Source organism: Schistocerca gregaria, chromosome X, assembly GCF_023897955.1.
Source record: "Schistocerca gregaria isolate iqSchGreg1 chromosome X, iqSchGreg1.2, whole genome shotgun sequence".
In the NCBI taxonomy this organism is placed as follows: Eukaryota; Metazoa; Arthropoda; class Insecta; order Orthoptera; family Acrididae; genus Schistocerca; species Schistocerca gregaria.
This window is the reverse complement of record NC_064931.1, coordinates 55196299-55217046: the sequence shown is the minus strand read 5'-3', so window position 1 is coordinate 55217046 and position 20748 is coordinate 55196299. Positions and strand designations below refer to the sequence as shown.

At 36.9% G+C, this 20748-nt stretch overlaps 1 protein-coding gene across 9 annotated transcripts in view; it reads left to right on the top strand.

Annotated features, from left to right (window-relative positions):
* Positions 1-4307: 4307 nt before the first annotated feature.
* Positions 4308-20748, top strand: part of LOC126298880 (sarcolemmal membrane-associated protein) — a 323320-nt gene continuing 306879 nt past the window's right edge. For 3 of the 9 annotated variants that reach the window (XM_049990412.1, XM_049990407.1, XM_049990414.1), the window contains exon 1: positions 4308-4411. Coding sequence is in view for 4 of the 9 variants with exons in the window: in XM_049990406.1 (XP_049846363.1) it covers positions 5056-5091 (36 nt within the window). In the remaining 5 variants the exon portion in view is untranslated. Of the gene's footprint in view, positions 5092-7669; positions 7745-20748 lie in introns of all 9 variants that reach the window. The other 6 variants (XM_049990411.1, XM_049990413.1, XM_049990408.1 and 3 more) reach the window with 5 other exon arrangements.

Here is a 20748-nt window from a genome sequence, read left to right as displayed (position 1 = left end):
TCACAAAACGAGCTTTCAGTCAACAAGACCTTTGTCAAAAATAGATCTCATACACACACACACACTACACACACACACACACACACAAATACAACTCACACACACATGACCACAGTCTCTGGCAGCTGAAGCCAGATTCCAAGCAGCAGCAGCAGCAGCATGATGGGAGGGGCAACTGGGTGGTGGTAAGGAGGAGGCTGGGGTGGGGAAGGGGAGGAGTAGCATCATGGCTGTGGTCATGTGAGTGTGAGTTTCTTTTGCATGAGTGTGGCAGTGTTTTTGTTGTACCCATCTGCAACTCAGAAACTCTACTACATGGTGAGAAGCAACTACCCTTTTCATAATATTGTTGCATTCCATCCTGGATTTTCCAGAGTAACATGAAGTTTTGACAAGGCCCTATATATGCTTTTCAGTATTACTCATATAACACCACAAGGTTTACAAATGTATGTATTAAAACTATGAAATGCAATAAGTAGGAAATGTTCCTTGCTGGGAGTACACATAAATTAGAATGGCCGAATATGCATGATTACATCTATAGGTGATTTCAATTGATGGAAGCAATTCATACTGTACATTTCCATGTCAGCTTACAGGGATAATATTCTTAGAATACAGAAGTTTATAATAAGTGTAATAATAATAATAATAATAATAATAATAATAATAATAATAATAATAATAAACTGTTACACTACTGATACTGAACATGCTAAAAGTATTTGAATCAGAGGCATATCAAAAAAATCACAAAGTATTTTTGAGAATAACGTTTAATTCTATCATATCATTGTAGGTCATTTTTCTGGTGATATCTTCATACATACTATGCATTACTGTAAAACAGCATTCACTGGACTAACATTATGGAAGATGAAAGTTCAAACCCATGTCCTGGCAGAGTTAGGTTTTCCATGACTTCCTTAAATCATTCCAGGAAAATGTCAGGATGGTTCCTCTGAAAATGCACAGCCCATTTCCTTCCCAATCCTTGACACACTTGGATCCTGTGTTCTGTCTTTAATGACCTTGATGTCAATGGGAAATTAAACCCAATCTTCCTTCCTTCCTTTTTAATACAGAATTAATTAGCATAGTACAAATTTTAAAACAAAGTCATTAAAAGTGTTGCCACACTGAATCTTGTATACTACTGTACCCTGATGGAGTAATAACCAATATAATAGGCGCGTATGACCCCAGTTGTTTTTTGCGTCCTAAAACAAAACAAACCAAACCAATATATAAATTGCCTTAGAGATTAAAAATGAGTTAAGTAGCAAGCTTTGCCTCAGAGTAACAAAAAAGAGCTAAACATAAGTTGTCAGTCAACAGCTTCCTTGGAATTAATGAATATATGATTTCTCACCACTAAATTAAATTCAGCCTATGAACATCCTGACTTTCATAAATTTTAATGTGTACATATTGAAAGTCAAAATATTTGTATGCTTGTATGTTTTGAGAATTTCACTCTTGTTGCCATAATTAATGATATTTTACTATATTTGTCATTTCTCTGTGCTCAACATCCCATCACTGTTGATGCATTTTTGGCATGCTGAATCATTACAGACTTGAAGAATGAAGCAAGTGCTAAATATTTTCACTGCCCTTAGCAACAGAAGAGGATATCTCAAGTGATGCCTGGTATGATCATGTCAGTGATAGTGCTCTATGATCAGAAACAGTGGCATATAATCACATTCAGAAAAACAGTGGCATTTAATCACATTCAGAATGTTCTGTTTCACATGTCTGAGACCTGTAAATACTATACTCTAAGTATACATACTGTACATACATTTTGCATAATACTGTAAGTATGTAGTTGAATGTGTATGTGATGGTGTGTTATTTTCATACTGGGTTTGTCCAGTATTATTGGCAGATAAATGTATACTACATGTTCTGTATCTGTTCTCAAAATTACTTCTGTAAATATTGCTGATTGCTGAGTCTATATGAACATAGTTTAGTAAAACAAATCAAAATAAATTTTGTTTTGTACCTAGATCTCTTAACAAATATTCGGACTTTGGAATTTTTTATTTTATTAGTACTTCATATTCTACCGTATCTGTTTAATGGTGAGCATATAGATTAAATGTAAATTTTGTATGTTTTTTAAAATTATCTTGAGAAGTATTGTGTATGTATCTTTGTGACATGGATGCTTAATAAATACAAATACAAGCATTTTCCAGTTATTATTCCATGTACAGGGGATAGAAAAAATATGGTCACACTGAAAACCACAACACATTACCATGCCTAATACAGTGTTGGAGAACCATTAGCATTCAAAACAGCTTCCTGTCACCTCTGAATGGATAAATGCAGCTACGGTCACAGGTTCGAATCCTGCCTGGGGCATGGATGTGTGTGATGTCTTTAGGTTAGTTAGGTTTAAGTAGTTCTAAGTTCTAGGGGACTGATAACCTCAGATGTTAAGTCCCATAGTGCTCAGAGCCATTTGAACCATTTTTTGATAAATACAGGTCCTTTATAATTTTCAAGTGAATCTTATACTATACTTCCTGCAAAATAGTGGCAAGTTCAGGTAACGATGATGGAGGTAGATAGCAATCACACAGCCTTCTTTCCTAAGCAGACAATAACGACCCAATAATATTGAGATCTGGTGATCTTGTGGTGGCCAGGAGAGATGCAGTAATTTATCCTCATGCTCACAAAACCAGTTCTGTATTATGTAAGCTGTGTGAAGAGCTTTCTTGCATCACAGCCTCACCATTGGGGAACAAACACTATACCTTGGGATGGATGTGATCAGTCTGAAGTGCCACATAATTTTTGTAGTAATGGGACCTTGCAGAGAAATCATGGGACCCATGGAATACCACAATATGGCTGTCCAATCACCACTTAACCCCCTTAATGTTTCAGTCTTCATATGTAAAATCATCCACAAGTTTTAAATACATGAAACAGTGATACGAATGTGCGGTGTCTGTTCTTTTTGACGTGCCCAAAAGAACATTCATGTAACTGAGTCACGATAATCACTGTGTCTGGGTGGCACAGTGGTTAATGCAACTGCCTAGTAAGCAGGAGATCCCAGGTTCGAATCCAGGACATATTTTAACTCGTTGTCACTGATTCTGCGTAAAGTCCTGATGCAGGAGACATTAATAGTTTCTTCTCTTTCCTTTCGTCTCTCCCCCCCCTCCACCTTCAATATACCTAACATTGCGAAACAAGACTGATCCAACCAACAGAGCTTCTTCCATTGCTCCAAGTTTTATGGTTTCTGCACCATACCCTCCTTTACAGTCAATGATGAGTAGTTTTGAAAATTCAGATAACCTAGAAATTTCCTGATTCTTTAGTGTTGTTTTGGTGCTGACAGGATTCGCGAGTGGGACACTCAGTGTTCCAGTGACTTTTGCAGCTGTTTTCTGTCCTCTTATTTTTCATAACAGTCATCTTCAATGACTATCTGCCACAATGAGTCACCAGACACCTTCGTCCGTGTTGTGAGTTATGGCTGATGTTTCTCCCACTTTCCCTGTATGTGGTAAAAGTATTCAGTACGGTGTCTCTTGAAATACCAAATTGGTTGCAGAAGCATCCACAATAAAAATACCATTAATTTTGCCCACGTTCGAAACCACTTCGCTTCAACATTACGCACTAAGAACGAAAAAAACCACTGTTCTCACTACGACTGACACTCGCAACCTATTGCGGCCATTTCACAAGTGCCGTATGTGGTCAGATTCAACAGCACAACCTGCAGGCTTGGCTGGCATCTGCATTTCTATTCACGAAGGTAATTTTCACGGAGTTACCATATTTTTGTCGAACCCCTGTGTATGATGATTATAACCACAGCATGAAAACGTCACCTATACTACATACGGCCTAAGGGAAGAAACTGTGTGTTTATAGACACGTATATTCTTTAAAGATTTTTTTTTATACCCAAGCTCATCTTCAGGATGACAGTCTTACTTTTCGAAACTGGTCAATACAAATCAGTTCTGAACACGATCCTGGTTATAAAAAAATTCTTTTAAGTACGTTCTGATCACTCCTTCTCATTTCTTATCACGAGAAACTTCGATGGTACGTATTCTTTTCGCATTTTCATTGTCCAAGGGCGTTTCCCTCGCAGATGGATTTTAATTGATTGTAATATTTCGTGATGTGTGAAGTTGCTTATTGATAGGTAGAGGAATATTTTTGTGCAAAATGTCTACAAAATATTTCTGAACATCCAACAGTTTTCATTAAATGCCTTTGGCGCTAGTCGCAGTGGCAATAGCTATCAACAACATCGATATTCAAAGAATGTGAATTTAACACACCAAGATGGCTGTACGACGAAAACAGTTTTGAATCCCTATCGAATTGGAACAAATTCTGTGGATGTTTTTGCACTGTGAGTACAAATTAATTCACTGCTGCAATTAGAAGTATCAGTCATGCTGCGAATCTTTTGCTGCGCGTGTATTGTATTTTGTACGAATTCCTACGTTGTTAATGAAAACAGATGCGCTTTCCCTGACCAGATCTAAGTATGGAATCTGGGTGAAACTGTAGTTTCCAGAGCAAATTCGCCGATCATAGGGTTTGATAGGCAGTAAGCATACACACAGGCATCAGAGAGACGCCGCTTGTGCATTTGCATTAGTTGTCATGCTGTATTTCGGTGCAGCTGTTGTGTGATTTGTTTATCATTAATGTTGGACGGGACACAGCCCTGATTGCTCACTTTATAATCGAATATGTGTCACATATCGGTATAATGCAAGTACTGTGCTGTTACAATACGACACAATTGGTAGAAATTACGTAGGTCTGATGTTCTTCACTATTTGATCATGCTTGTAGGATGTGTGTAGCTGTCAACAGCAAATGCCTAGGTGTTTTACAAAACCCACAGCTTGTGACTTTGTGAAGTGGTCTGTTTCAAGAGTTAAACGATTATTTGTGTATTGTGCAACATTAGTTGTTGCTAATAGTGACTTGAGCCTCCAGTGATTAATATCCATACCAACAAAATTTGCTGTCACAGTTGGTGGGATGTTGTTGCAACAGGCGCCATATTTTTGTCAAAAGGTATGTTTAGATTTCAATGTATCCTTCAGTATGTAATGTAGCATATTTGTCTCAACGATTGCTTTTTGATTATACGAAAATTAAAACGTATGACAACATTTCACGTACTGGACACTCTGAAAACATTCAGTTATTATCAAAGTATGAATTAATCTCTCTCTCTCTCTCTCTCTCTCTCTCTCTCTCTCTGACAGACAGAGAGAGAGAGATTTTGTGTGTGTGTGGTATGGATCAGAGTCAGACAACAAATCCAGCTGTTCAGATTACAGGTTTTCTGTGGGTGTCATTTGATAAGGCAGTTCACAGGGTAGAGAAAAGTGGTGGTTTCACTTCCTGTGGAACCTGTCTGTTAAACCTAACATCAGGTTGGTGATAACTTTGCTGCTTTTATTTGTTATGGAATTTTGAAATCTGTTAACATACTGTATATCTACATAACCTTCCGGAAAACATTATACATATTTGATGTGCTATAAAGACAAAAATGGGAACAACCAGTCATCATATTGGGTGATATAAACCCTCTAAATGTTTTTATTGCTACACGCAACAATATTTAGCTGTAATGCAGTTTTCATCTTCAAATGCACATGCAACTTAACCTATATTTGTCTGAAGCAGTTGTATGTTGTTGTTATCTGGAGGTTTTTAGTAATTCTGCACTCCCCTCTAATGGAGGGCATGAGTTTACGACATATGCTCTGCACCTTTTAATGCACCATTTTTTCTATGTAGCTCCGTTGATAGTTGGCAGTAATGCTGATGGAATTTATCTAGAAACTTCGTGAACCTATGGAGATATTAGCAGCTCAGGTTTTTAATGGTGATGTTTGTTACAGATTTTCAAACTAGATGTTTGAAAAAGTGCCTGTCTTGCACAAGGGTGTGTGGGCAATGTATTTCAATACTCTTAAATGTTTCTTGTGTTTCATCAATAGCACACTGGAGCATTAGTGCTGTTTTGGTTATAGCCTACCCTTAGCCATTGTTGCCTATTGAGACAGACGAAATTTCCAGGTGAAAACCAAAAACTTTCTGTGGTAAATGTTCTTGTGAAGAAAGAGGGTGATCAGAGATGGCATGACAACAGTGGCTGTTAAATGAAGTTTCAGATGTACAAATATCAGATTACAATTGTAAATTCAACTTTATTTTTTGTATGTTGTATCATCTGAACAAGAAATGTGCGTGATATATATAAAATCTTCCAACTGATAATTTCTTACTTTTTATGATAAAAGTAGCTATGAGAATAAAAATAAATCTTGCTGAGTAATTACAATTCAGTGTTTGGGGGGCGGGGGGATGGATGGTGAGAGTAGTTTTTGCATGTGATAAATACCATCAATTGAACTTACATCTTCCCATCTTTCTGTTGTTAGTGGGGTCATCACAGATAGTATTTGGATATATCAAGAATCTTTGTTTCAGAATGACAGTCCTTTCTCTCAAAAATGTGGAGGTATTGTTAGTGTCATAGGTGCATTCACTAAGCCAAGATAATAAAACATTAGTCTTGTGCTGTCTCGAAAGAAAGATATGTTGAAGAAAATGATTAGTTTGATGGTTGCACAACAAAAGTAAAAGCATAGTTTTTATTGCAACAAAAACCTTAGACTTAATTGTGCTATGCTCATAGTGATTCACATTTTATTTTGGTCACTTGAGCTGCCCATATGAACTGTTAAGTTTGGATAACGTTAACAGCATTTCTTGTGTTCCACTATGAGAAAGAAAAGCAAAATGTGTTCTTCTGTGCTGACTGAATAATTATTTTAAAATTTACAATATCTAATGTGATTAATCGGTGAAAGTTTACAAAATCAGGATGTAACAATGGCCTGTGCTGAAGTAATAAGTGTAAATGTTAAGCATTACATGCCCATTCTTCGTGGGTTTATGAGAATCATATTGTTTGTGATGCACTGAATTTTTATGTCACTAATTATGGGCTGTTTTAAAAGTAGCCGAATTTTTTTATGAAAAGTTATCGAATGCATCTCGCTTTATGGAAAAGACTTACATTTTGCTTACTTTTTCTGTTTGTTGTTTGAATGTAATTTTAGTATTACTTAATTTTCATAGTATATCTATAAAGTTATTCCATTAGTAGTTGAAGAGAAACTGCAATGTCATCAATTAAATGTTATTCATTGACAAATACGTCATTTTTTTGTAGTTAGGTGTATGTAAGACTTCCTCTTGGAAATAATAATTATCCTTTTGTTTTTGGAGAGGGTCTGCCTTCAACAGAACGTAATTTTTCTTTTTATTTCTGAGACATGTTTCACCGAAGTTGAGCTCATCAGTGGCTTTTTTATCTTTATTTAAAACAGAAAAAATGGTTGTTACTACTTGAACACACACAATTTTGAGTTTTTAAGACAGTATTCACGTATTTGATGCAGTTGTTTTGTTTCACAGTGTGTCATCTGCAGCCATATTATGCATGTTATAGCTATGCCTGCTATTAACTGATGTTATGTGGAATTGTGTGTGTGTGTGTGTGTGTGTGTGTGTGTGTGTGTGTGTACACAACATGTTTTACGATTCTACATTAAGTTCTATGTGGTTGCAGATGATATCCTGTGAAATGAAACGTCTGCATTAAATAACATAAAAATCCAGGAAATCCACACCATGTGGTAACAAGGTATACATACAAAACTTTATCTTGTTTTCAAATATGTAAACACTGTCTAAAAAAACTCAAATTTCTATGTGTACTACTAGTAAAAGGGTCAATCCATATGAAGTGAAGTGGTCCAGTGATGGTTGCTTGACCATTTTTTAAATATTTTAATTTTGTTCTATGTGATTGCCCCATATTTGAGAAGTTCAAAACAGTTTTTTAAATCATTTATCTTGCATAGTTAATGGATAGCGGCCATTTTTATTTGTAGGCAAGCAACGATTTTTCAGTCTGGGGACATAAGCGAAAATTTGAAAATCTCTGTACTGGGTTGAGTTACAACATTGCGATTCACATGATTGTTTTTAGAAAAGTGTTTTGTACAGCATTGTCTATTACACAAAATACCCTAAATTCAAAAATAACCAGTCAAAATGACCTCCCATGTTTGGTATCCAAATTTTCAATAATCCACATTTTAGGCTCTGAACTAACAAACAAGAAGAGTGATTTATGAGACTCTATTTTTTTCCTATAGTTAGATATCATACACAATTAGCCTCATATAGAGCAAGAACACTTACAAATATTTCCTCAATTTTTTATGAATTTTTGAAATTTGAAAATTTTCATTTTTTAAAAGAGTTTGGTGTTAATTATCTCAGGTGGGACTGTATATAAAAATGATTTTTGCACAGTTTGTACACCTATATGGTAGCAACGCACTGTAAAAATTTCAACATTGATATCTGACTGTGAACAAAGATATGAATTTTTGAAAATGAGGAAATAATTCACGTTACTCTATAACTGATCTTATGGCTGTTGCCTATTTAAATGGTTTATTGTTTGATTGTAATAAAATTTAATTGTGACATAATTTAGTGAACACTATCACCCAACATTCATTTAGCTTATTTATTTTTAATAATTCAATATTAAACAATAGGAGCTTTTGCTTTTGTTCTATGGTAATAAAAATGCCCATTTATGTTTATTGTCGATAAAGAAGTACATTATTGCTAGGTGTGGCATTGTAGAAGTAGATTACTGTAAGGTGTGGCACTGATGTAGTCAGTCTGTTCTGAAACCTCTATTAGAATGGATGTACATACTTCGAGAGTGTAGAATGTGTTATGTGCTTTGTTCTGTCTGTAATTTCAAATTTATTTTGAGAGATTAACTGGAATGCAATAACATGGATGAACAGTGATCTGCTGGACGTATGGCAAGTGAAGTGTGTCACAAAATAGTTTGTGGTTCAGTTTCAAAAAACTTGAAAAATGTCAATGACTTTGATGAAGTTACACAAACTTTGTTTAAATTTCGAGTAAGTTGTTCTTTAACATCAGTGTGTGAGTATCATGAGAAGAAACATATTATGCAGTACAACCACATTTTTGGGAGGAAGTGTTGTGATCCACTAAAAGTTCATAAAAAGCCTATTACTAAAGGTTTGAGGGAAACAAAACTGGAACATTTGTCCTTGTTATGTGAGAGTTAAATAGCTTCCCAAGTGAAACGTAATGTGACTCCTGGAAATCCCCCGTGCCCAAATTGTCACTCAAAAATATTTGTTGTGAAACCACAACCAGAATCACGTAAACTTGTTAATGACATTTATATTCCTCATGAAGAAGCTGTTAGCTTATTGGATTTTTCGTGTTCGAAGTTACATGTATCGCCTACCTCAAAAATAATAAATTTAGATAGAAGAAAAAGAAAAGCAGCTACTGAAAATAAAGTAAAACAAATTTCAGACAAAATTAGAAAAGACTTGGAATCATGCTTTAATAATACAGATTTCTGAAGAAGAAGAAGAAGAAGAAGAAGAAAAACCTACCACCAGCATTACCTGACACTGAATGTTTGAGCTTAATAGAGAAATTAAATGTTAAGTGGCATCGAAAGAGAAAAACTTAAAATTTTAAGTTTGCTCCCTGACTCATGGTCAAGAGAAAAAAATTGTTCATGACTTCAACGTTTCTCATTGTTTGGTTAAACTAACCCAGAAATTAGTGAAAGAGCACAGCATTGCGTTCTTCAAAATTTGGCATGCTGATTTTTGTTCCTTCTGCAACAGTGTTCTGAGTTGTTTTGTGTACCATGGAGGATTAATACCATGTCTTTTTAATTTCTTTGGTGTACTTCTCTCAATTGCCATCAGTACTATTTCTTTGAATCCAAACCACATGTGGTCTACAGTTACTTAATCAGCGTGGAAGAAGTGGAGACTTTCTCTTGGAGAGGCATCAAGCGAATTTTTATCTTCTGTTTTAAATAAATGTGTTTTGCATTTATTTTTTGTATGTTTGTATGTTAACGGTATTCTGTCTTGCTACAATGACCGTGTCGTCTCTAATCTCTGAATTCGTCATTATTTTCTTAACCATTTAAATTTCAAGTGGGCTCCTGAACTAATTGCTGAAAATAATTTCCTGAGAAAGAATTCAGTACAACTTCGGATGTTTTTTATATTTTTTATGCCTGTCACTGACTTTAAACATATATTTTTGCCACCATATCAAGGGTAGATTGAAGTTGCCACCAATTATAACTTTGAGTGGGGTACTGGTTTGAAATGAAACTAGAGTTTTCTTGGAACTGTTCAACAACTTTGCCATCTTAGTCTGGTGGGGGGGGGGGTTTCAGTAAAAGGAACCGACTATTAAAATATTCCAGTTTTCAAGTATGACCTCTACCATTATTGACTCACAGGAACTATCTACATAAATTTCACTAAAAGATAAACTATTTCTAGCTGAAACAAACTTTCCACTGCCAACTGTATATAATGTATCCATTCTGAACGCTGTTAGGTCATTTGCAAAAATTTCAGCTGAACTTATTTCCAGTTTTAGCCATCTTTCCATACATAATTATTTAAGCTTCAGTGCTTTCTGTTAGCACTTGGAGCTGGTTGTTTCCCAATACAGCTACAACAGTTTACAGTTACAATACTAATTGTTGCTAGTTCTACCTTCATGTGTTTGCCCTGCCCCCTTTCAGACTGAAGTTCTTTCTGTAGTTTCCTAAGACCCTCTAACCTTAAAAAATGCCCATTCCTCCCTGACAGCTCCCACTGCTTGTATAGTTGCCTTGTGTGTAGTGGACCCCCTGGCATATTAAGCAGAACCCAGAAACCCATTACCCTATGATGTAAGTATCTACTTCTATACTTCTCTAGCCGCCTTCTGGTGCATAGTGGATGGTGCTTTGTGTACCAGTGTCACTGATTATATTTTGGTCTCTTCTAAAGATATTTGTAGGAGGAAACAATATATTGTTTGACACTTCTAAAAATGTACACTCTCAGAACTTTAATAGTAGACCAATCAGTGTTGCAGAATGTCCCTCTTGCAGCATCTGTCACTGGAGTCGGTTGATTGCCTCTGTGATGCTTTCGTGCTTACTAAGTGAACCTTTAACAAAACACACTGCTCTTTGGATCTTCTCTATTTTGTCTATCAGTCCTGTCTGCCATTGATCCCAACTGATGAGGAATATTCAAGTATTGGTCCAACAAGCATTTTGTAAGTTATCTCCTTTGTGCATGGACTAAACTTCGTGGGATACTTCTACTGAATCTCTCTGCCATCTACGTTACTCGCAATTAATTTTATGGGGTCATCCCACTTCAAATCTCTCCATACTTGTGCTTCTAGATACAGGGTGGTTATAATTAAACTTTCGCTACTTGAGCCAGTGAGTACAGGAAACTAATTACTCTATGGTACCAAAATTTTTAGGAATGATGTGCAGACTGTGCACTGCAGGATTTGTGTTATTGTGTAGCATTTATGTTGTGACTTACCATTATATCCTGGTACTGGTACAGCAATGTAGGGTTGAAACATGAGCATCAGTGTGCATTACAGTTACAGGCAATCAACATGGTACTGACCAAGGCAAGCAGGGCTACTCATAAAGCTGTTTTATCAAAACGACAGCAATAGTGCTGCTGCTATTCGCAAGTTTAGATACGTTAATGGAATATGACAGGTTCTCTTTCTGCACAGGTATTGAAAACTGTGGTGTCACCACTAGACACCACACTTGCTAGGTGATAGCCTTTAAATCGGCCGAGGTCCGGTAGTATACGTTGGACCTGCGTGTCGCCACTATCAATGATTGCAGACAGTGCCGCCACATGGCAGGTCTAGAGAGACTTCCTAGCACTCCTCCCAGTGGTACAGCCAAGTTTGCTAGTGATGGTTCACTACGCTCTCATTTGCCGAGACGATAGTTAGCACAGCCTTCAGCTACATTATTTGCTACGACCTAGCAAGGCGCCAGTATCTGTACTATTGATATTGTGAATCATGTACCAGAAAGAGCGACGTTATCCATGAATGGATTATAGTTAAGTATTCCACCAGCTATGTCCGTTTTTCTCAATTCTAATTCCCTTGTCATGTTCCAGACCTCACGCCAGCCTGCGTGAGCTAAAACGCGTGCATTTCGGCCTCCTTTAGTTATACGGGTTGGCTCTCCTGCCAACCACAACAAAAACCATGATTTGAAATTTCAGACTAACTGACCATTGGAGAATTGTTCGTGGGAGGTGCAGATGGTCAGTTGTGCAGCAAATTGTTGAAGTTACTGTTGCCATGGCCGAGAACACGGGATGTAATATGCAGTCTTCAAGCATCGCACAAACTGTGTCACGACAGCTGAAAATTTCGTGGTCTACCATTATTTCAGGCAGTAGTAGAGCAAACCCTAATATGGTTCCAGGCTGTTATGGATGCAGATGGTCATCACATTGATGAATGTTTTTGATTTGATATATGAATATGGTACACAATTAACAGATGTTACCCTCTCATGTGGAAACTAAAATGTGTTTCTTTCAAGAGTTTATTCATTATTTCTCTTCCGCATGTTCTTAAAAGTATTTCCACAAAGTTTCATTGTCGTCGATCACTCGTTTGTCATGGGGTCCTCTAGAGTACTGAAAGTTTAACACTAACCACCCTATATTTTATGAACGTTAGAGTTTCCATTGATTGTTGTGCTGCTGTGTAGTAATACAGTAAAAGGTCCGTCTATCTATGTGTTTGCAATATGTTTCGTTTCTTTGTTGATGGTAAGTTGCCACTCCCTGTCCTGAACATTGATCCCCTACGGGTCTCCCTGCATTTCGCTACAGTTTTCTAGCATTGCAATAGTATCATCCGTGGAAAGCCTTGCAGATTTTTTATATTGTCTACTTGTTTATTTATTAATGTTGTGAAAAGTAATGGACCTACTGTTTAACTCACCTGGGGCATTCCTGAAGTAACATCTGAAGACTTCACTCCATAATAACATTGTGTTTTCTGAATGCCAGAACTGGGAATGGGCACTTATTGTAAACTTCATTTCAGGCACATTGGAGCATTCACTTTAATGACCCTATGTAGTTTGCCAAAAACACTGCAGGCTATTTTTTACTATTCTGTTTATGTATTTATTTTTGCTGTTCACATAGTCATTGTTTTCAGCTGCTCAGAATCTGAAAACCAAACTCAATAAATTGATGTCAGTGTTAATTTGTACTACTTTTTTCCTATTCGTTGCTTACACACAATATTAGTGTTGCTGAATTTAATTTTCAGGCCTGCTTTGAAACTTGGTATACAGAGTTACTGTGTTAATATTTGAAGGCAAACAGCAATGTCATCAGATGAACAAATGAGATTCATTGACAAACCTTTTTTCTTCTTCTAAGATTACAGATCTGAAAATCTTGTGTAGGAGTTCTGAGAATAGGTTTAATGGCATGGAGTATGTTAGTTTGTGTGCTGACATAGATTAAATCAGTGTCTTGTTTCTCAAGGGCTGCCAGTATAAATTTTGTTAAAGCTGAGTCAATAACTTTTTCAAAATTTGTAAATCTTAGGAAAAGTAATTTATACCTATTGTTCCATTCCATTCTGTAACTTTGTTCACAGACTGGAAGTCATTAGTTTAATGAGAACTAATTTGTTACGTTGGTTAATAAAAATCTAATGTTTTTTTTTTTCTATATGCCTGGTAATGATTTTAGTAAAGACCTTCCAAATTATGAAGAAATAATAATTCAAGTTTTTGCTTATAGCTTGAACCACTTTTATCCACCATCTCCAGCTGCCTCTCCTTTCTACATAGGCCACTTCAGGCATCACTCTTGCAGTGACATTATCTTCATTATTAACTGTATTTTCCATTAAAGTCCTGCACTATACAGATGTTTAAAAAATATTAAAATGCTTTTAGATTTTTCTGTCTGTTGTTAGTTACTGATCAGTCGTCTTAAGGGGAGTTAGAGCAGGAAATTTTTTTTCACATTTTCGGATTTTTATCTTATTATAAAATTTGCAATTTTCTGAATAAAATTATATATAATATATATAATATATATATATCTCCCTTATAAACACACATGGGAAGTATGGTATTTTTTTAAAAATATAATCTACACCAGTTGAAGATGTTAAAATTTTTACGTGCATTACTTCAAGATTTAATAAAATTGGTAATTGTTTATATAGAAGGCTGTGGATTTCTGTGTTATGAAGGTTAAATTATGTCAAAAGCAGTTCCGTATTGTTTCATAGTATAAACATGCATTGTATGTCAGAAGTGCTAATGTTCTTCCTAGGAAAAGCGACGAATAGATTTTTAAATCCCTTGAAAAGTAAAGTATAATGCCAAAATGAAGTGTTTTTAAGAAACGTGGGTTTCATGGTATTACATTTTGGAATAAAGGGAAACATTGTGTTCAGCACGTGGCGTGTGAAGTTAGGCAATGAAATACACAAAAACTCTTCAGTATCTAGAGAAACACCCATTAGTGCTTCGAAGATTAAAATAAAACATTGTGATACAGTTTTCTCAAAATTAAGGTGATGTAAATGATAGGTTAGGTTATATTCTGATAGATTTACACATCCTAACAAGGATGTTAGGTGAATGTGTGTGTTGTAAAATATGTGGAGAGCCAGTTAGTTTACACGAAGACAGTGAGGTATCAAATGGACTAGCCAGGAAACTTACCATTAATTGTGCCAGTTGTAAATGTACTCATTCATTTTGGCATTGCGATAAGTGTAAAGATAATTATTTTGAAGTAAATGTTAGGTGGTTTTATGGATTGAAAGCTATTGGCAAAGGACACATGGCAGCAGAAACAAAGTGTGCCGTGATGAATATGCCATGTCCATCTTGTAAAATTGACAAGCATGCAGGATTTATTGGAGCTGCTGTGGAATCTGTTGCGTGAGTCAGTGAAGGGTGCTGCAAACAGAACTGTTGAAATAAGTGATGGTATGACTGACATACCAGTAGCTTTTGATGGCACTTGGCAGAAGTGTGGCTACAGTTCTAAGAATTCTGTTGCTGCAGTGACCAGTGTGGATACTGAAAAGGTAGTAGATTTCCAGATTTTAACCAAACATTGTTAAAAGTGTAAATCAGGGAATTAAGAAGGGCATGTCTGTGACAGAAATTATGAAGGGGCAAGTGGTGGTAAGGAGGCCTCTGCAGCTATTGACATTTTAGTCGATCTGTGAACGAAAGGGGAGTGTCTTACACAGAGTTCGTAGGTGATGGAGACTCAAAAGCATATAACAATGTAGTAGTAGCCCCTCAGCCTTTTGGTGAGAAGATCATCACAAAACTGGAATGTATTGGTCATGTACAGAGTAGGATGGTCAACGGGTTGAGGAAGTTGAAACAAAGTTTGAGACAAGAAACTTTCTGATGGTAAAACCATGAGGGGGAGGCCGACAGACAAAATGATTGATGGACTTCAGCAGTATTCTGGGATGGCTATTAGAAATAATACTGAGGATTTGTTGAAAATTAAGCAGGCAGTATGGGCTACCTTCTTCCACAGGCTGTCAACTGATGAAAAACCAGTACACCACCTTTGCCCTCCTGGACATAATTTACGGTACAATTACTGCAATGCCCAGTACTCAAACAGTCCATACAGCCATAAAGATCCCATCCCAGCAGCAGTCGTGGATATCATAAAACCTATTTACAGAGACCTGGCAAATCCTGAATTACTTAAGAAGTGTTTGCATGGTCAGACTCAAAATCCTAATGAGTCATTCAATAATCTTATTTGGACTTGCTTACCAAAAAATGTTTTTGTTGGAATGAAGACACTAAAGTGTGGGGTCAGTGATGCTGTTATTGCTTTTAATGTTGGTAACATTGGTAGGGTGAAAGTGCTACAACATACCGGGATTAATCCTGTAGCAAACTGCATCAGAGAACTTTAATAGCTGGACAAGGTTTGCATTGATAAAGCAGAGTTTTAGCATAGTTGGCCACTAAGGAGTCCAGAAATAAGAAAAAAACTTGGAACACGATCAAGAGGATGATATACAGTTTGGTGCTTCTGAGTGGCGAAAAATAAATAAAATGAGCATATATTTAGTGTGTTACAGACTTTTGACACTTTAGAAGCCATTCCTGAAAACTTAAATTTTCTGTTGCATTTTTCCCTAAATCTCAGAAACCACGTCGAGTAGGGTATTCAAATTTTCAGGGAGTAATAACACATGTCATGAGTCTACTGAACTAAAAGAACAACATAATGTTATGTATAATTAAAACTAGTTAGGATAACATACAGCAAAGTACACAAGATTTTAACTGTGTAGTTAAAAAATTGTTTTTCTGGAGGTAGTGGCTGGAATGCAATTATTGTAGTTCAGCAGACTCAGAACATACAGTTTAATGTCCTGTAAAAGTTTCATGTCAATGGCTACAGTGATTCCTGAAATACAGGGAAGCCGAGTCACTAAATTTGACATTGTTGGAATTGTGCATTCCAACTCCCATTAACCGATTACATGCGATGCCAATCCATCTTAAGTATCTGTTTTGTTTCTTCATACTTGAAATATTTTCAACCCACCTGGATAGCCATGTGTGTCAGCATGCTACTTGCGAGATTTGGGATGTGGATTGAATCCACTTTTTCGTTGATGGTGTGCTGGTCAGCCTGGATGTGGTGTCTTTAGATGGCTTTCCACATCAGGCTAGGTGAATGCTGGGCTGGTACCAAAGTCCCACCCCTGTTACATGATTTGCGAACACTTGGAAACAATTTGCACACTTTCACATGGGTAACACTACTCACAGATAACGGTATTCTTCCCCAGGGGTGTTAATGAGGTGGCAATGGGGGAGGGCCTCTGGTCACCTCTTAAATTAATTATGCCAAATCAAATAGTAACCAACCGACCCCACAGAGTTGTGGGACAGAGGCACAAGAAGAAAAAAAATGATGATACTCAGCATTTTCAGTTGTTTCTCTTGTCAAAATTTCATTCAATCATTTCCTCATGATACATTCCAGAGTTTTGTTTAATTTGGCATATTCTGTCTTGATTGTGTTACACTTGAAGTGTATGTGTGGATGAAAATTTGTACAGACAGCTCTTGATCAGCATGTCCTCATTATGAGCACTCATTTTAACTGCTATGCTATCTGAGTGTGCCTGCAGGCCTGATTCAAACTCTCATAGTCATCGATGATGCCTCTTATGGTGACCAGATACTACAGCCAGATGTTCTATAGTGTGTGGTTGTTGTGTCTGGAAATGGTAGGAGGTAACATGAAAATGAAAGTTTGAACTGGGCCTCGAGGCATGTTCAGAAAGATGAACAGTCAAGGTGAAAGCTTGTGCTGAATAAATTATCATGACATATTCATTGCATACCAGTTTCAACCTTTCTGAATGATTATTTGTGGTAATATTTCATGCTGACTGCTATATCCTGAAATATTTGAGGCATTGTTGTTTCATTAGTTGCTTTATGAAAGAAAGAAAGTGTTTGTTTCATGGTTGTCACAATAGTGTGTTACATTCGCTTACTAAGGAGGGGAAAATAGAAACGTGAAATTTTGTCAATGGAAGTTGTGTGAAGGAGTAAACATGATTGTAATGCTTATTATGATGTGCCCCATATTAACAACATAAAATAGCAATTTTGTGTAGTGACAGTAAATTGATATCTGTGGTAAAATGGTTCTATAGTGGGTGTTCTTGTTGAAGAGTGCATGTTAAATGGTGAAATATACTGTGTAATATTTTGGAGGCAATTAGGGAACAACAACATTGAAAAATGAAGTTAATTTCACTGTATGTTTATTTTGTGTTCTCTTTCACACTAAGACTCCAATGAAAAGGAAATTTCATAGCATGAACTTGTTTTGGTATAGCAAATAAAGGGTTTTCCAGAAAGTGCATCCCACATTGTTAAAATATTTTTACCCACAGAACATTGATATTTGTATGAGGTTATATGCAACAAAAATATCAATGTTGTTGACAGTTAATTTTATGGAAACGAGGGCTCTCTGAATCCCATTAGGTGAATAGTTCCTATTTCAGGATCAGTGGCTGGATTTTCACATGATATCTTGCGAACCATGGATGAAGTGTATCAGACGGATACCATATTCCTTGACTTCTGGAAAGCATTTGACTTTGTGCCCCACTGCAGGCTCCTAACTAAGGTACGAGTGTATGGGATTGCTTCCCAAGTATTTGAGTGGCTCGAAGACTTCTTAAGTAATAGAACCCAGTGTGTTGTCCTCGATGGTGAGTGTTCATCGGAGGTGAGGGTATCATCTGGAGTGCCCCAGATAAATGTGGTAGGTCCGATGTTGTTTTCTATCCACATAAATGATCTTTTGGATAGGGTGGATAGCAATGTGTTGCTGTTTGCTGATGATGCTGTGGTTAATGGAGATGAATAGGAAAAAGAATCCTGTAATGTTTGACCACTCCATTAGTAGTGTAGTGCTTGACACAGTCACATTGATTAAATATTTGGGCATAACATTGCAGAGCGATATGAAGTGGTACAAGAATGTAATTGCAGTTGTGGGTCTTTGGTTCATTGGTAGAATTTTGGGAAGATGTGGTTCATCTGTAAATGAGACCGCTTATAAAACACTAATACTACCTATTTTTGACTACAGCTTGAGCGTTTGAGATCCCTATCAGGTCGGATTGATGGAGGACATAGAAGCAATTCAGAGGCGGGCTGCAAGATTTGTTACTGGTAGGTTTGATCATCACGCGAGTGTTACAGAAATGCTTCAGGAACTCGGGTGGGAGTCTCTAGAGGAAAGGAGGTGTTCTTTTCGTGAATTGCTACTGAGAAAATTTAGAGAACCAGCGTTTCAGTCTGAGTACAGTACAATTTTACAGCCGCCAACTTAATTTCGCCGAAAGTCCGCAAAGATAAGAGAGATTAGGGCTCGTACAGAGGCATATATGCAATCATTTTTCCCTCATTCTGTTTGGGAGTGGAACAGGGAGAGAAGATGCTAGTTGTGGTATGAGGTACCCTCCGCCATGCACCGTATGGTGGATTGCGGAGTATGTATGTAGATGTAGATGACTGTCAAGCAGAATACCACTAATACTGTACTCAAACATTATAAGATTGTTTTTCCTACCCATCTGCATTAATGTAAATTTTTCTACACTTACAAGTTTCCATTCATCAAACCAACTAGAAATTTTGTCTAAGTCATCGTGACACTCACTCAACAGTGTCATCGTCTCCACTCTGCCTTTTAACTTACCATTCGCCTCTCAGTGATATGCAGATACGCATTTCGAAATAAGACAGTTTCAGACCGCCATTCCCTGCTTCCTTCAGATTAGCAATCACATATTGCACTTTGAATTCATTGCAAATTCTTTGAGCAACAGACAGTGAGTTACTTAACTTCGATGTATCAGTACAAATATGACAAATAACGAAAAGATAACCACCTCACTATCAGGCCTTTATTCTAAACTTAAAATTTGAAATAATAAATTATTTTTAAACAATTGTTTCCTGCAATCGTTTGATAACCAAATGCCAGTTTCTTGTAGATCTCACAACATTCATGCCCTCAGACAACTTTCCTGCTGTACGCTACTTACATTGCGTAAGTTATATGAAAGTGATGATATTCAGTTACTTAAAGTTGTTCTCTGAAATTTATTAACTCTACTCAGTGGCCCGCAAACTGATTATGCTACGTCACACAAGTGGTCAGGCCGTACGTACTTAATGCTGCCCATGCGAATCTGGGCCAGGTCGCTAGTAGACAATAAGAGCAGGCCTGTCACACTCCCTTGAGGCACTCCTGCTGATACCCTTTTCTCTGAACACTCTCTGTGCGGGACAGTATACAGAGTTATATTTTCTTATTACTGGTCCACAGGCTAAACTGTTATTTGTTTGACTGTACTACACATCTCCAGTCAGCTTCTATTCATTTTGTGTTTAGTCCATTGAACACATGCAGTTTTATGTGCTGCTGTGGTGGAGGTGTTTCCTTTTCAATAATAATGCATTCTGTTTGCTAAGAAGTCTTTGGTGAGGTGACTACACGATCGGATATTCATTAAGTATTTTGTTCACAAGACTACTGTGCAGAACTTATACAGCACTACTACAAATGATTCACTAGTTTTCAAAGTTCTATATTTTCCTAAGTATTACATGCACAAATGCTATGATGCATAAACGTTTCAAAGTGGACTGTCTGCAGCTCACGTAACAATTAAAGCCGAAAGATTGTGGCCAGTGCTTTCAGTTTCCTATTACAATAGAGGAAGTCCCTAACGATGAACTTTTCGCATCCATACTGATATTCAGTGACAAAGCAACTTCACATTTATATGGAAAGGCTAATCGCCACAATGTGAGAATGTGGGGCACTGAACATCCTCATGAAATTGTAAGAGATTCACCAAAGGGTAACATGAATGGTTTTCTGAGGAAATCCCAGACTGCAGCAGTGTTTTTCGATTTGGAGAAGGCCTACGACACTTGCTGGAGAACTGGTATCCTCTGTACTCCTTACATGTGGCGCTTCTGTGGGTGTCTGCCCTGTTTTCTTCTGGCATTTATACAAGACTGAGTTTTCAAGGAGCGTGTGGGTTCTGCTTTGTTGGATACCTTCAATTAGGGAAATGGTGTAATCCTCTTTGCTATCGCCATTAACCCTATCATAGCCTGTCTCCTGT